The sequence below is a fragment of the Cricetulus griseus genome, chromosome 6 (genome assembly GCF_003668045.3).
Source record: "Cricetulus griseus strain 17A/GY chromosome 6, alternate assembly CriGri-PICRH-1.0, whole genome shotgun sequence".
Lineage (NCBI taxonomy): Eukaryota > Metazoa > Chordata > Mammalia > Rodentia > Cricetidae > Cricetulus > Cricetulus griseus.
In genome coordinates this window covers 134,088,825-134,105,592 of record NC_048599.1, presented here as the reverse complement: position 1 = coordinate 134,105,592, position 16,768 = coordinate 134,088,825, and the positions used below count along the sequence as shown (strand labels likewise).

The window sequence follows — 16,768 nt, the reverse complement described above, 5'->3', positions numbered from 1 at the left end:
CTCACCAGAGAGGAACACTCAGGCAGTTTATAGCCAATTGAAAGCCTATAGCCTTCATCCAGCAGATGGTGGAAGTAGAAGCAGACACCCACAACTAATTACTGAACTGAACTGGAATCCAGTTGCAGAGAAGGAGTGATGAGCAAAGGGGTCCAAACCAGGCTGGTGAAACCCACAGAAACAGCTGACCTGAACTGAAGAGTAAAAAATTACTAGCTGTCTATAAGAACATGGGCTCGACGCCTTGGGGGCTCCCGTCCCCTGCAGGTGGCCACTCCCGCAACTCTCATAAGGAAAAAACAGCTCCTGGAATAAACACAGGATGTCCCAACGACCTCTGTGGAAAGTTCAAATGCCCCAGGTGTGTCCACATAGTTTAACTGATGAGTAAATGTGTAACTTTGGGCTTCCCCTATTTCCTCCCTAGTCCTCCCCCTCCTTTGTGGATTTGTCTTTATGAGTAAATGTGTAACTTTGCGCTTCCCCTATTTCCTCCCTAGTCCTCCCCCTCCTTTATGGTTTTTGCCTTTATAAGCTTGTCACAAGCTTGAGTCAGGGTCGAACTCCTCTGAGTCTCGACCCCAACATGCTGGCCTGAGATCTCATTCAATTCCTTTTTCAATAAACTTCCTCATGTGATTGCAGTAAGTCCGGTCTCAGTGCCTCACTGGGTGTGCGCTATTCCCGAGATTTGAGTGAGGGTCTCCCTTCGGGGGTCTTTCATTTGGGGGCTCGTCTGGGATTTGTGCGACCACCCAGGGGTCCTAGACCCACTTGAGGTAAGAATTTTTCTTCTGTTGTGACTCTTTGTTTGTGGCCTGTTCAAAACTCTGGTGTGATCGCAGCTTCGTTTTTGCAAACGCTCTATCGAGGCCGCTCTCCAGGAGGAGGAGCAGAGTGGATGGGGATAGATGTGTCCAGGTGTCCACCATTTGTTCGCCCTAGGAGACGTCCCAGGAGGTCTCCTGGGACAGGAGGAGGACCAGGGACACCTGGTGGACCTCCATGGAAAAGGTCGGGAGATAAGTTTTCTCCTTGACGATCTGTGTCAAAGGGCCATTTCCAGGCCGTCTTATTCCTTTCAGAATTATTGGTCGACTCGAGGTCGAGAGCTGGCTTTGTTTTCTTGTCTTTCTGTCATTGCGATTGTTTTTATTGTGTGTGTAATAGAGGTAGACATGGGACAGACTGTGACGACCCCACTAACACTGACCCTGGACCATTGGACGGACGTTAAGACTCGGGCTCATAATCTTTCTGTCGAGGTCAGAAAAGGACCTTGGCAGACTTTTTGTTCCTCCGAATGGCCAAGTTTCAGTGTGGGATGGCCTTCGGGGGAACTTTTAATCTATCTATTATTTCCACTGTCAAGCGAATTATTTTTCAGGCCACAGGGGGACACCCTGATCAGGTTCCATACATTATCGTGTGGCAGGACCTAGTCCAAAACCCGCAACCCTGGATGAAACCTTGGACATCGGGAATAGGGACGGCGACAGTGGCCGTGGCCGCATGGAAAGTGCCTCCTTCAGATTCGCCAGCGCCTGCTCCAACAGCTCCCCTGCGGATCTATCCTGAAATTGATGATGTCTCCCTCCTTGACCACCCTCCTCCCCCATATCCTCAACCCGTTCCTCATGCAGCCTCCCCACAGGTGCCAGCCCCAACGGACTCCCGGACGGCCTCAGAAATAGGGCCAGCAGCCGGGACTCGAAGCCGCCGGGCCGCAGCACAGAGGGATCTGGCGCAGGACCTGACTCCACCATTGCCTTACCATTACGGGCTTATGGACCCGCCCCTGCTCCAGGGGAATTAGTCCCACTGCAGTATTGGCCGTTTTCATCAGCTGATATGTACAACTGGAAAACTAACCACCCCTCTTTTTCAGAGAATCCCTCAGGCTTGACGGGACTCCTCGAGTCCCTGATGTATTCTCATCAGCCCACTTGGGACGACTGTCAACAACCCTTGCAGGTCCTCTTTAAGACTGAAGAAAGAGAGAGGATCCTCCTAGAGGCCAGAAAGAATGTTCCAGGACCAGATGGGACCCCCACCAATCTCCCTAATTTTATAGATGCCGCTTTCCCCTTGGTCCGCCCTGACTGGGATTACAACTCTGCGGAAGGTAGGGGGCATCTCACGGTCTACCGCCAGGCTCTAGTAGCAGGTCTCAAGGGAGCCGCATGGCGACCCACCAATTTGGCAAAGGTAAGAGAAATCTTACAGGGTCCAGTGGAGCCACCCTCTGTCTTCTCAGAATGACTGATGGAGGCATATAGGAGATATACCCCATTTGATCTCTCCTTGGAAGGACAGCAGGCGGCTGTAGCCATGGCTTTTATAGGACAGTTGGCCTCTGATATCAAGAAAAAGTTGCAGAGATTAGAGGGGCTCCAGGATTATACATTGCAGGATTTAGTAAAAGAGGCAGAGAAAGTATATCACCAGAGAGAGACCGAGGAAGAAAAACAAGAAAGAAAAAAAAGGAGGCAGAAGAGAGGGAGAATCGGCGGGATTGCCACCAGGAGAGGAATTTGACTAAGATTTTGGCCGCAGTAGTAGGTGGAGAAAGGTCAAAGAGAGGACAGTCAGGGTACCTGGGCAACAGGGCAAGAAGACCCCCAGGAGAACAGAGACTACAACTTGAAAAAGACCAATGTGCATACTGTAAAGAAAAAGGACACTGGGCCAGAGATTGCCCCCGAAAGAAACAAAAGGGCCCCAAGATGTTGGCCCTCGAGGAAGATTAGGGGAGTCGGGGCTCGGTCCCCCTCCCCGAGCCTAGGGTAACTCTCTCTGTGGAGGGGAACCCCGTTAATTTCTTGGTAGATACAGGAGCCGAACACTCAGTTTTGACTAAACCATTAGGACAATTAGGATCAAAAAGAACTCTGGTCATGGGAGCCACTGGAAGCAAACTTTACCCTTGGACAACCAAAAGAAGTTTAGAAATTGGAAAAAGCCAAGTAACTCACTCTTTCCTTGTGATTCCTGAGTGCCCTGTGCCCCTTCTGGGGAGGGACTTGTTGACCAAATTAAAGGCTCAGGTCCAGTTCACCCTGAAGGGACCAGAAGTCACCTGGGGAGAAGCCCCTATAACATGCTTAGTTCTAAGTCTAGAAGAAGAATATCGCCTCCATGAACCCAAGACTGGGATTTTGCCCCCTAAAGAGTGGCTGACAGCTTTTTCAGAGGTTTGGGCAGAGCAGACTGGAATGGGACTTGTTAAACAAGTGCCACCCGTGGTAGTCGAGCTAAAAGTGGCTGCCACCCCCGTCTCAGTCAGACAGTACCCCATGACTCAAGGGGATAAAGAAGGCATTCGACCACATATCCAGAGACTGTTACAACAAGGTATACTGATTCCCTGCTGGTCCCCTTGGAATACCCCCCTCCTGCCGGTACGAAAGCCTGGAACCAATGAGTATCGACCTGTCCAGGACTTGAGAGAAGTCAATAAATGGGTACAGGACATTCACCCAACCATGCCCAACCCTTACAACTTACTGAGTTCCTTACCGCCTGAACGATCCTGGTACACCATTCTGGATTTGAAAGATGCCTTTTTCTGTCTCAGGTTACATCTGAATAGCCAACCCCTGTTCACTTTTGAATGGCGAGATCCCAAAGGAGGACATACGGGTCAACTGACCTGGACTAGTTTGCCACAGGGGTTCAAAAATTCATCGACTCTTCAATGAAGCACTTCACCATGACCTTGTGCCCTTCAGGGCACGGAACCCCCAGATTTCTCTCTTGCAGTACGTAGATGATTTACTGCTTGCAGCCTCGACCCAGGAACTGTGCTTCAACGGGACCAGAAAGCTCCTAAAGGAATTGGGTGAGTTGGGGTACCGGGTGTCCGCCAAGACAGCCCAGTTATGCCGCTCGGAGGTGACCTACCTAGGATACACCCTCCGAGAAGGGAAGCGATGGCTCCTCACTGAAGCATGGAAAAAGACTGTGATGCAGATCCCGATCCCCACCACTCCACCACAAGTTCGTGAGTTTTTGGGAACTGTGGGTTTTTGTAGACTCTGGATACCGGGGTTCGCCACGCTGGCGGTCCCTCTGTACCCACTCACTAAAGAAAAAGTCCCATTCACCTGGACGGAGGATCACCAAAGAGCCTTTGATAATATAAAGACTGCCCTGCTCACAGCTCCTGCTTTGGCCCTGCCAGATCTGACTAAGCCTTTCACTCTATATATGTTGATGAGCGGGCTGGAGTGGCCCGTGGATTTCTGACTCAGACCCTGGGGCCCTGGAAGCGGCCGGTGGCCTACCTATCTAAAAAGCTAGACCCCGTCGCCAGCGGGTGGCCCTCTTGCTTGAAAGCCATTGCTGCAGTACCCTACTTGTAAAAGATGCTGATAAGCTTACTCTGGGTCAGCATGTGACTATAATTGCTCCCCATGCTTTAGAAAGTATTGTGCGGCAGCCCCCCGACCGATGGATGACAAATGCCTGGATGACACATTACCAGAGCTTGTTGTTAAATGATCGGATAATCTTCGCTCCTCCTGCTATTCTAAACCTGGCCACCCTGCTCCCCGAAGCAGAGGACTCTTCCCCGCTGCACCGATGCACTGACATCCTGGCTGAAGAGACCAGGACCAGGAAAGACCTGACTGACCAACCTTGGCCGGGCGTGCCTAACTGATATATGGACAGCAGCAGTTTTGTGGTAGAAGGTAAAAAAAAAAAGGGCGGGAGCAGCGGTGGTGGATGGAAAGCAGGTAATTTGGGCTAGCAGTCTCCCAGAAGGAGACTCAAAAAGCTGAGCTCCTGGCATTGACTCAAGCTCTGTGTCTGGCAGAAGGTAAGGCTATCAACATTTACACCGACAGCCGTTATGCTTTCACCATGGCTCACATTCATGGGGCCATCTACAGACAGAGGGGCTTACTCACCTCAGCAGGAAGAGACGCTAAAAACAACGAAGAAATCCTGGCCCTCCTAGAAGCCATACATCTTCCACAAAAATTAGCCATCGTCCACTGCCTGGGACACCAGAAGGGGACTGACCCAGTCACAAAGGGGAACCAGATGGCTGATCTAACAGCAAAGCAAGCTGCCCAGGGAGCGGTAGTGCTGGTGGAGGAAACTGGAACCCCGCCAGAACCCCTCCAAGCCATGGATCCCAGCTTCATCTATCCCTATAAAGATTATGATTTAATCGAAGATATGACCCGTGCAGGAAAAGCTCGGATGTTTAGTTTCGGTGGATTGGCAAAAACCAAAGATGGACGAATCATTCTGCCCTCTAAAGAAGGACAAGACTATGTGAGACGAATACACCAGCTGACTTATCTTGGAAATGAAAAACTTAAGCAATTAATCAAAGGTTCTAAATATTATGTTCTAAGATTAAATACAATAATAAAAGAGGTAATAGAGTCATGTCAAGCCTGCACCTTGACCAATGCTGCCCGATCGTTCAAAGAACCCAGAAAAAGAATGAGGGGAGATCAGCTGGGAATTTATTGGGAGGTAGACTTCACTGAAATTAAGCCAGGAAAATATGGTAATAAGTACCTTCTAGTTTTTATAGACACTTTTTCAGGATGGGTGGAAGCCTTTCCCACTAAGTCTGAAACTGCTCAAATGGTAACCAAGAAGATAATGGAAGAAATCCTGCCCCGGTTCGGTATCCCCAAGGTAATTGGTTCAGACAACGGACCGGCTTTTGTTGCCCAGGTAAGTCAGGAGTTGGCCACCCAACTGGGGACTAATTGGAAATTACATTGTGCTTACAGACCCCAGAGCTCAGGACAGGTAGAAAGAATGAATAGAACCCTAAAAGAGACCCTTACTAAATTGGCTATTGAGACCAGCGGCAAAGACTGGGTGACCCTCCTCCCCTTTGCACTCCTTAGGGTCCAAAACACACCTGGACGTTTCGGCCTTACCCCTTACGAAATCCTACATGGGGGACCACCCCCATTGACTGAGTCAGGCAGGATATTGGATCCTTGCACTGACTCTCCCTCCTCCTCTGCTCTGTTTACCCACTTAAAGGCCTTAGAGGTTGTCAAAACACAGATCTGGGATCAGATCAAAGAAGCCTACACTCCAGGGACCACCGTGGTGCCCCACGGATTCCAGGTCGGAGACTCAGTCTTGGCCAGACAACATAGCGCTGGCACGCTTGAGCCTCGGTGGAAAGGACCCTATCTAGTGCTGTTGACTACCCCCACAACAGTAAAGGTAGACGGGATTGCTGCCTGGATCCACGATTCCCACATAAAAAAGGCACCCAGTCAAAATGAAAACAACCTCGAAAATAAATGGACAGTGGCAGCCAGTGACAATTCTCTTAAGCTGCGCCTTCGCTGTAGCCCCAACCTTGGGGAATAACCCTCATGTTCCCCAAAAATTGACATGGGAAGTGCTTAATGAAGAAGGCGACGTCGTGTGGTCAAAAACCGCAGTGCACCCCCTTGGTCTTATCTTGCACCTGATATCTGTAAGTTAGCTGCTGGTTCCCTGGCCTGGGATCTTTCTAATTATGACAATTTAGATAAACCACCCCCGGAGGAACAATGTGTCCCTCATGGTATAGGGAGCACATTGGGATGTTCCGGACAATTTTTCCGAGCCAACCTCCAGGCAGCAGACTTCTACGTCTGCCCCGGGCAGGGACATAACAGAGAAATGAAGAGACAATGTGTGGGGGCATCAGGTTATTTCTGTGGTAAATAGGGATGTGAGACCACAGGAGACGCCTACTGGAATCCTTCCTTCTCCTGGGATCTGATTATAGTAAAAAAGGGTCGTAAGCCGGAAGAGCCAGAAAAAGGAGAGAGAGACACATCTAAATACCCGGCTTAGGCTTATAAGACTGGATGTGCTCCTGGGGCCTCGGGTGGCCCTCAGGGGCCATGCAAAGGCAGCTATTGCAACCCTCTGAATATTAGTTTCACAGCACGGGGAAAACAAGATCGCCAATGGGTAAAAGGCAACCGCTGGGGGTGGAGTGTCTATACTGGAACGGGAGACCCTGGGTTCGTTTTCACTATCAGGATAAAGATAGAGAGTCCGCCCACATGACCCGTAGGCCCCAATCTGGCGCTTGATAACCCCCTACCCAGGCCTGAGAGACTTCCTAGTCTCACCCCATCACAAAAGGCCTCTTTCAGCCCTAATCCAATCACATCCTCCCTCCCCCCTATGAGAACCGAGGATTGCCTGTTCAATCTGCTCGATAGTGCGTTCGTCGTTTTAAACCGCACAAACCCCACTGCTACCCAATCTTGCTGGCTGTGCTTTGCTTCTAATCCCCCTTATTATGAAGGAATAGCTCAAATGTGGAGCTATAATGTTACTTCTGACCATTCACATTGCCCCTGGGGGAGCCAATGGAAGCTGACCCTTTCAGCGGTATCAGGCACTGGACTATGCATAGGCAAAGTGCCTACCAGACACCAGCCCCTCTGTAATGTAACTATTGACACCCTGACAGATGGCCAAAATCAATATCTAGTACTCCCCCCAAGATACTTGGTGGGCCTGTGGCACCGGCCTGACCCCCTGCTTGCATACTTCACTTTTTAACAGTACTAGGGACTTTTGTATTTTGGTCCAGCTGGTGCCTAGGGTCATCTATCATGAGGATAGCTCATTTATAGATGAATTTGATCACCGTACTCATTACAAGAGGGAACCTGTTACCCTGACCTTAGCTGTCTTGTTAGGACTAGGAGTAGCAGCAGGGGTTGGAACTGGAGCAGCCGCCCTCGTCCAACAACCCTACTACTATAATGAGCTTAGAGCGGCTATGGATGCAGACCTGGGAGCGTTGGAGCAGTCCATAACTAAACTAGAAGAGTCATTAACTTCACTGTCAGAGGTAGTGCTGCAAAACAGAAGGGGATTAGACCTGCTTTTTCTTAAAGAGGGAGGGCTCTGTGCTGCCTTAAAGGAAGAATGTTGCTTTTATGTAGATCATTCGAGTGTCATCAGAGAAAGGCTAGAAAACAGGAAAAAAGAAAGAGAAGCATACCAAGGATGGTATGAAAGTTGGTTTAATCGGTCACCTTGGTTCTCTACTTTGGTCTCCACCTTGGCCGCGCCTTTAATCATTTTGATGCTGATCCTAACCTTCGGGCCATGTATTCTCAATAGGCTGGTGGCATTTATAAAAGAAAGAATAAGTGCTGTCCAGGTAATGGTCTTAAGACAGCAGTACCAGATACTACAAGAAACTGAGGGATTGCTCTAAGATTAGAGCTATTTACAAGAAGAAGTGGGGAATGAAGAGTAAAAAAAAAAAAATACTAGCTGTCTATAAGAACATGGGCTCGCCACATTGGGGGCTCTCGTCCCCTGCAGGTGGCCGCTCCCAGAACTCTCATGAGAAAAAAACAAACAAACAAACAAACAAAAAAAAACAACAGCTCCTGGAATAACCACAGGATGTCCCAACGACCTCTGTGGAAAGTTCAAACACCCCAGGTGTGTCCACATAGTTTAACTGATGAGTAAATGTGTAACTTTGGGCTTCCCCTATTTCCTCCCTAGTCCTCCCCCTCCTTTGTGGTTTTTGCCTTTATAAGCTTGTCACAAGTTTGGGTCGGGGTCGAACTCCTCTGAGCCTCGACCCCAGCATGCTGGCTTGAGATCTCATTCAATTCCTTTTTCAATAAACTTCCTCGTGTGATTGCAGCAAGTCCGGTCTCGGTGCCTCACTGGGTGCACGCTATTCCTGAGATTTGAGTGAGGGTCTCCCTTCAGGGGTCTTACAGAAGATATGCCCAATGACACAATAATGGAATGAACTTGCAACAAGCATTCTTTCCCACCAACCTGGTCGCACAATCACATCAGTCCCAAATGAAACACACAGATGCAATATTAATTATGAAACAGTTGGCCATTGGCTTGGGTTTCTTATTCTTAACCCATAATTACTAATCTATGTATTTCCTCATTGCCTTAACTTACCAAGGCATGTCGAATCTGCAAGTCCTTTGCCTGCTACATTATGACTGCTCAGCATCTCTGCAGGGAAGAGAATGCTTTCCTGTTTGTTCCTGCTTATATTCTGATTCTGCCCAGCTTTGTCACTTCCTTCCTTTCTGTACAGACCTCCAGACCTCTATGGTTAGCTAGTAGCAGTTTTTGCCCAGACATTTCACTTCCTGAGATCATATGACGACTCATCTCTGCCTATACTTTCCAGAATCCTCCTTGTCTCCTAGTCCTACATATCATCCTGCCTGGCCAAAAAGTGTTTTATTCATCAACCAATAAGACAAACATTTACAAAGAACATTCCTCATCACAAACTCACAGAGCCAGTCTGTCAGCTAGGGAACCAGCATAGGAACAAACCAAGCCCCCTGTATGTGGGGTCAGTTAGGAGGTCTGGGCAGTCTATGGGGCCTCTGGCAGTGGAACCAACATTTATCCTTAGTGTATGAATGGACTTTGGGAGCCTATTTCCCAGGGAGGGATATTCTCTCAGCCTAGATATACAGGGGAGGGCCTAGGCCCTGCCGCGAATGATGGAACAGACTTTGATAATTCCCCCCATGGAAGGCCTCACATTCCCTGGGGAGTAAATGGGGGGGTGGGAGGTATGGGGGGATAGGAGGAAGAGGAACTGGGATTGATATGCAAAATGAGATTGTTTATATATATATATATAATTATATATATATATATATATATATATCCAGTTCCTGGTTGTATTTAAGATCCACTCTATAAGATGAAACTCATATTTGGGAACAATATGTGACTAGACTTGTCATAACCTGTAGGAAAGAACCTACACACTATTATTTTGCTAAATAGACATAACTTTAAAGTGAAGGCTGATTATGTTCATTAGTGAACCCCTTCTCAACCTTCATCAGAGAAGCATCTGTTGAAGTAGATGGTGATTAAAAGAGAGACCTACACTACCATTGGTGAATATAAGGGACTGTACAAATATTCAGACATAAATGGGGCATATATTTCTTAATTATCTCTTACAAAGGACTGAGGGTCATCGAAGAAGAGAGGAATAAATGAGCCAGAGTAAGTGTATGACTATAATTTGCCCTTTAGAAAAGAAAAAGAAGGAAAAAGCAAACAAAGAAACAAAAAATAAAAACACTAAGTTGGGCAGATTGGGAAATGGATCTCAGAAGAATTGCGGTGGTGTGGTGACTATGATCAAAGCATATTTTATGACATTCTCAAAGAAATATATATGTATATCCATGAGGAGATTCCAATGTACAATATTTTAAATTACTCAAAATACTTGTATAAAGAAGCAAAAATTAATTATAGATTAACTTATTTGAAAGACTAAATTATAAACAGCAAAGCTTTATGATAATTATCTAGATGTTATTATTATTTACAAAAACATTTGATAGAAACAGAAAACACAGATTTTACAAAATCTGCAGTACAAAGGTACAAAGCTGAGGAAAGTGTGAGCTTGAGCTGCCTATACCAGGATAAAAAGATTATTACAATTTAAGAGAACCATATGTCAATGAACAAAATGATCAGAAGGTGCTGTAAGATCATCTCAAGAATCTGTATAGTTATTTATCACAAAGCTGAAAGGACAAGCTTGTTCCAGAGATATAGATCAGGTGTTCTCTGGATTCATACCCAGGACCACTTCAGAATCCTGATTTTCTAGTGAACAGTGACTATGTAAGTAGGCCATAGCATGTTTCGTATTAGCACAGATCTTACAATCTACATGCTGCTGACTGCATGCATATAGGATGCAGCTTTCACCTTGATTTTGAAGGCAAGTTTACAAGTAAAAGAGAAATTTTCTGGATGGTCAGAAATGGAAATATTCTCTGCTGGGGAAAGTTCAACATGACCCTGCAAGCAGAGACTCAGTAGGAATTCCACAAGGGATAGTCATTAACAGCATGACACATCAATCTTTTTCAGACACTAGTCACAAATACCCTGCGCCCTCCTCACATTGAAGCTATTCAGGTAGAGCTGAGCAAAATGTGGAGAGTCAGTAATTTCTTTGTCTGCCTCTTTCTCTCTTTTTTCAGTTATATTTTTTATTTGAAATAATGTTTGAATTTAAACACATTTTGATCATATTTGTCTCCTTCCTCCATCCTTCAACATCTTCTATCCCACTTTAAGGTCTTTCTCAGAAAACAAACAAAAACTTAATAAAACTACCAAATTTACTAAAACCAAGGTGACAGAATGAAACCATACCCTGAAGGAAAAACAAAAAGAAAACCAAACAACAAAAACTAAACTGTAACCAAATAAAAGTATACATATTAAAAACAAAAACAAAAACAAAAACAAAAACTGTGGAATCCATTATATGTTGGTCAACTTCTCTTCAACATAAGGCCTGCTCTGGAGAGATTAACATACCCAAGGTCACTTTCTTGAAGAAAATTATTTTTCCCCCTCCCAGCAGGTATAAATGAAAGTTTAATTGTTAACCCATTAACATTTATTCTAGTTGTTAGGTTTTCATTCATTCATTTAAAAAAATAACAAAATAAAATATATGATTAAAACAAAAATTATCACATTGAAGTTGGAAAGACAAATCAAGGAAGGAAATAGCTCAAGAAAAGGCACTGTTAGATCTCAAAGAAACTTGGGAGAAATGGCAGATGTGTCTATTAACATATTAAAGGTTATGCTGACTAGGTCTTTCAGAATCACTCAGTATCTCAGGCTCCTCCCAGCACTTCTCAATCTATTAGCTATCCTAAATCTCTCCCTCCCAGACATTGGGCTATGCCTCCCTTCTTCTAACATATCACCTACAAAGCTCAGTCACTTAGACTACTTAGTCATATAACTACATTATAATAGTCATACAATTTGTGAAGGCTATTATTGATTGTCAACTTAGTTACATATGGAATTAACTAAAACTCAAATGTAGCTGCCACATCTGTGAGGGATTTTTTAATCTTAATCTGTACAACATCTTTTATGTGATTCAACTCTTGGTTAGGATATGTCTGTGTATACACACACACACACACACACACACACACACACACACGGATTTAACTCTCATTCATTTAAAAATATATCTACTAGGAAAACAAACTTTAAATAGCAGACATCTGGCTCTCCTCCATCTTGACCAAAGACCTCATCAAGATGTAAGCAGAAAGAGGGCTGGTAACCATCTTTACTAAGATTAAAGAATACAAGCCATGTGACTTAACCACCATTTTCAGATTACCATGTAACATAGAACAATTACAAAACTTAGTCCTAATGTGTAACATGAAAAATAAAGACCCAGACACAGATGCTAGATTTCAAGCTTCAAACTAAAGATCAGAAGAGGAAGGTAGCCAGACACTTGCTCTTACATCAATCTAAAATTGAAAGGTGTGATCCTGTCTCCACCAGCTCTTCACCAAGCCCCAGACTCCTGCCTCTCTTTAATGTGGCTGGAGAATAAATCTCAGAATGCAGACTGAGACACCAGGCTTCCATCTTTTATATACTTCTCTACATCTGGGATTAAAGGCATGAACTCTAATTCTTTTTTTTTAGACTGATTCACTCTTGTGTAGGCCAGGGTGACCTTGAACATGGATAGTTCCATCTGCCTCTGTCTCAAATCCTGGGATTAAAGGTGTGTACCACATGGCCTCACTTCTATGGCTAGGTAGTATGGCAGCTGTGATTAAAGGTGTGTATCATCATTTCCTGACCTCTATAGCTTGAGGCTAGTTTTGCATTCTGAACCCTCAAGCAAGCTTTATTAAATCATAAATAGTATATCACCACACTAATGAGCTCTCTATTTATCACTGTAACTCATTTTTAAACTAGGAAAACAACAACAAATCTTAAATATTTTGCAACAGTGTGTTTTTATATGATGATAAAATATAGTTGTAGTATTTGCTACAATATATTATGTATGTTATTAAAATCTGGTTTAATATATACTATATTGATAAAATATTAAGATTAGAAAGGTCTGCTCAGATTAACAGAAGCTGATTTAAGATGTGTGTCTAACTACCTATGTCTTTGCTGATGGTTTAATACCAAGCTGCTAGAAAATTTAGATAAGCAACAACTTCTCTACACACACACACACACACATACACACACACACACACATATGTATATATATCAAGATTTATAAACTCCTAAGATCTACTCAGGTTCACAGTAGTATTTATTTAGCTCTCTTTACTTATTTTAAGCTCTAGCTATTTGGATAAAGTGCAGCGTCCACCCTTGACCAGCAAGAAAGATGCCACACCGAGGAATCTTCTTCAAACACAGTTTAATCGGGAACCTCTTTGCTTTGTACAATGTATAATGGTGGCGGCGGCGGCCCCGGGCCGAGGGAGACGGGGCCTGATATAGTCTACATCTACCAATCACCTAACCCTACGTGGCGCGCCAGGATAGGTTGTCTCCAAGCAGAATTAAGAGGATACATGACCTTTACCATATTTGGAGTTGTTTACCACAGAGAGCGCTCGCCGTCGGGCGGAGGGCGGAAACCGGCGCCATCTTTTGGGTGTGGTTTTCTGCAGCTCCCTACAATAAAGTAAGGCACACAAAATTGCAATGTGTCATAATGATTCATTATTAAAGGATCAGCAAAACTGTCAGTCTCCTTATGGATTGGATCTATTATTAAAAGCTTTATTTTGATAGTTGAAGAGTTGCAATTAACAAAAAAAAATTTAAGACTAAACCTAATAGGAATGGAATATAAAGTCTTTGTCTTATGAAAACTACTAACAAGTTATAAAGTTGTTTATGATAATTAAGAAATGCAAATTAATAATCAATAAATGATCAGTTCTTTAATGTGTTAGAAGAATACTTTTTGTTATGCTAATTATTAATATCATTTGTTACAAGAATAATTGTTATTCAGCCTTCTGTACATATTTTCAAAGTTAACCCTGAAATAAGTAACTAGAAAAAAGCAATTTTTTACAAAGTTATGTTATTAATTTAAATTAATGGATAATGGTTATCAAATCCTTCAGGGATCTACTAAATATGATATTTAATAATATCTTATAAAAACATCCTATGATAGAAATGCCAGCTCAAAACATCACTATTATCTCCCCTAAAGCAGATGATGCGCCACAGTAAAACACCACCTTTAAATGTGGCAAAGACAGCCAATATGTGAAAATGTGCCATTCACCTCACATGCCTCACCTGTCTAAATTGTGGACAAGAGGACTCTGGGGAGTTTATTGCCCTGCTTTGTGTAGACAAGGTAGGCCAGTACCTTAAGTTTCCATTCCACAGGAAAGCCTGTCAGATCTTGGCCTGACGACCAGAGACTGATGCTTCCCTGGTACCTCTGCCCCCAATAACCATTGTGGGACATAAGATGATTGTCCAGGGAAGTGGAAAGTTTCTGTCATTTTTAATACATTTTAGTTGATTGGTCTGTACTTCCTACTTCAGTGAAATTTATCCTTCTCAGTTCTCTGATGTCATTGATGACTAGGCTAATTATAGCTTTTCAGTATAATTTGATCAATCCAACCTTCAGTTGCATTCTCAGTTCTCTTAATACCAAAAATCAGGCCTCAGGCCTTACTTTACTAGAGCTACTACAAGGTATTCATATAGTTTACCTTGATACCAGACCCTAAGAAGAGATAAACTCAAAACACAGATTTCAATGTAACATATACTGTTCCTTTATTTAAAGGTACTCATTTTACACTGACATCTCTCAATAATCAACCACCTGTGTCTCATGGCAAATTATCAGAGGAAAAATATGTAAAGTTTATGTAATGTCTGAAGATATGAAAACTTAAGTTGTGAGAGTCTAAGAAAATGTTTTAAGATATGTGAATGCAAGTTATAAAGGTCTAAGAAAATATTTTAAAGTTTGTAAATGTAATTTGTAAAGACAGAAGAAAGGGATTTAAGATGTTTGTAGAAATGAGAAATGTTTCAGACCTTTCCACCTATCTGTGCTGTTGCTATATTAAGATGCAGAAGTTCCGAGATTTAACATTACCAAGTAGAGTTCTGATAAGACATTAATCTATCTCATCAAAATCCCAGAACAATTCTTCATAGACCTGGAAAGAACAATTCTCAACTTTATATGGAAAAACAAAAGACCCAGGGTAGCCAAAACAACCCTGTACAATAAAGGAACTTCTGGAGGCATCATCATCCCTGACTTCAAACTCTATTACAGAGTATAGTCCTGAAAACAGCTTGGTATTGGCACAAAAATAGACAGGAAGACCATTGGAATAGAGTTGAAAAGCCTGATATTAACCCACACACCTAGGAACACCTGATTTTTGACAAAGAAGCTAGATGGAAAAAAGAAAGCATCTTCAACAAATGGTGCTGGCATAACTTGATGCTGGTATGTCGAAGACTACAGATAGATCCATGGCATTTACTCATCCAAAATTGTTGAGATCCTTTGCTGCAACAAGTTTTCTCTTTCAACAGTAGGTTCTCTTTGGCTCTATTCAGGGACTCCAGTCTTGCAACACAGTGCCAAGTCTCAGCTCCTCTCCATGATTTCTTCTTGTATTCAAAATCAGTAATAAGAGGGTGACTGTTATAAGTTTGGCTGCTTCTGGATCACAGATATTGTGTGCTGACTCTCAGAAAATACTTACATGAAGATTTCACCTCACCTAGGTTTGTCTCTTCTTAATCACTACTAATTTCTTAGCCCCAGTTAACCAGCATCAATTATCCCATTAAAACAAGCTTTCTTTGGTGGGTCTCATCTCTTGCTATTCACAGCAGATTCTCTGGTCCCACATGAGCAGATCTGAAGGTTCTTCACACAAATGTCTAGGTAGAATTGGTGCTTCCCACTGATAGCTAAACCTCCATCTTTTGTACTTCTGTCCACATTCTTATCATTCAAACTCCCAAAGAACATCCCACTGAGCTCTCAACACTCAATTGCTGTTATAGCCCCAAATTGCAAAATCCTTCCACAATCTTTTGAAAAGCATGGTTAGATGTATTACATTAAGTACCCCAATAAGCTGGTAAAAATCTGTTTTATTTTGAATTTCTATTGCTATGATGAAACACCATGACCAAAAATCAAGTCTGCAGAGGAAAGGATGTATTTGGCTTATAATCCCATATCATTATTCATCATGAAAAGAAGTCAAGAAAGGAATTCAAGCAGGACAGGAACCTGGAGCCAGAAACTAAAGCAGAGGCCTTTAATGATGTGCTTGTTACTGGCTTGCTTCCCCTGGCTTGCTCAACTTGCTTTTCTTATAGAACCCAGAAGCACCAGACCAAAGATTTCATCACTACATTGACCTGGGCCTGCCTCCATCAACAACTAACAAATATCCTACAGCAGCATCATATGGAGGCATTTTCTCAAATGAGGTTCTCTTCTTCCAGATAACTCTATCTTGTGTCAAGTTGATACAAAGCCATCCAGCATATATTTGTACATGAGTTTTGATATCCAGGGCTATTGAGTACTAGTCTTATAGACTTCTCAGGGTCTATAGAGAAATCTACAGCAAGTGCAGGAATTAGAAGGATCTGAGGATGAAATGATTTATCCACTACATAGGTTTCCACATTGGGTTCTTCATTCTGCATTTGTTCTTTTTTTCTGCCTGTATGTCAAGGTTTCTAGTTTATATACACGTACATACACAATTTGATGGGAACGTATACATTGCCTCTGACAAGAGAAGTTATGACTAAGACAGGTCTAGAGATACAATAACTCAAACTTTTGCATGTGTTTAAATCAACTATATACAAAAGCCTATGT

At 43.4% G+C, this 16,768-nt stretch overlaps 1 protein-coding gene across 1 annotated transcript; it reads left to right on the top strand.

The window, feature by feature from the left end:
- The first annotated feature begins 1,178 nt into the window (after positions 1-1,178).
- LOC103160953 lies at positions 1,179-6,360 on the top strand. Its single transcript, XM_027422721.2, is given in 9 exon segments — positions 1,179-1,332; positions 1,335-1,747; positions 1,750-2,479; positions 2,482-3,691; positions 3,693-4,206; positions 4,209-4,350; positions 4,353-4,699; positions 4,701-4,768; positions 4,770-6,360. Coding segments are annotated over 9 exon segments (5,169 nt in total).
- Positions 6,361-16,768: the final 10,408 nt, after the last annotated feature.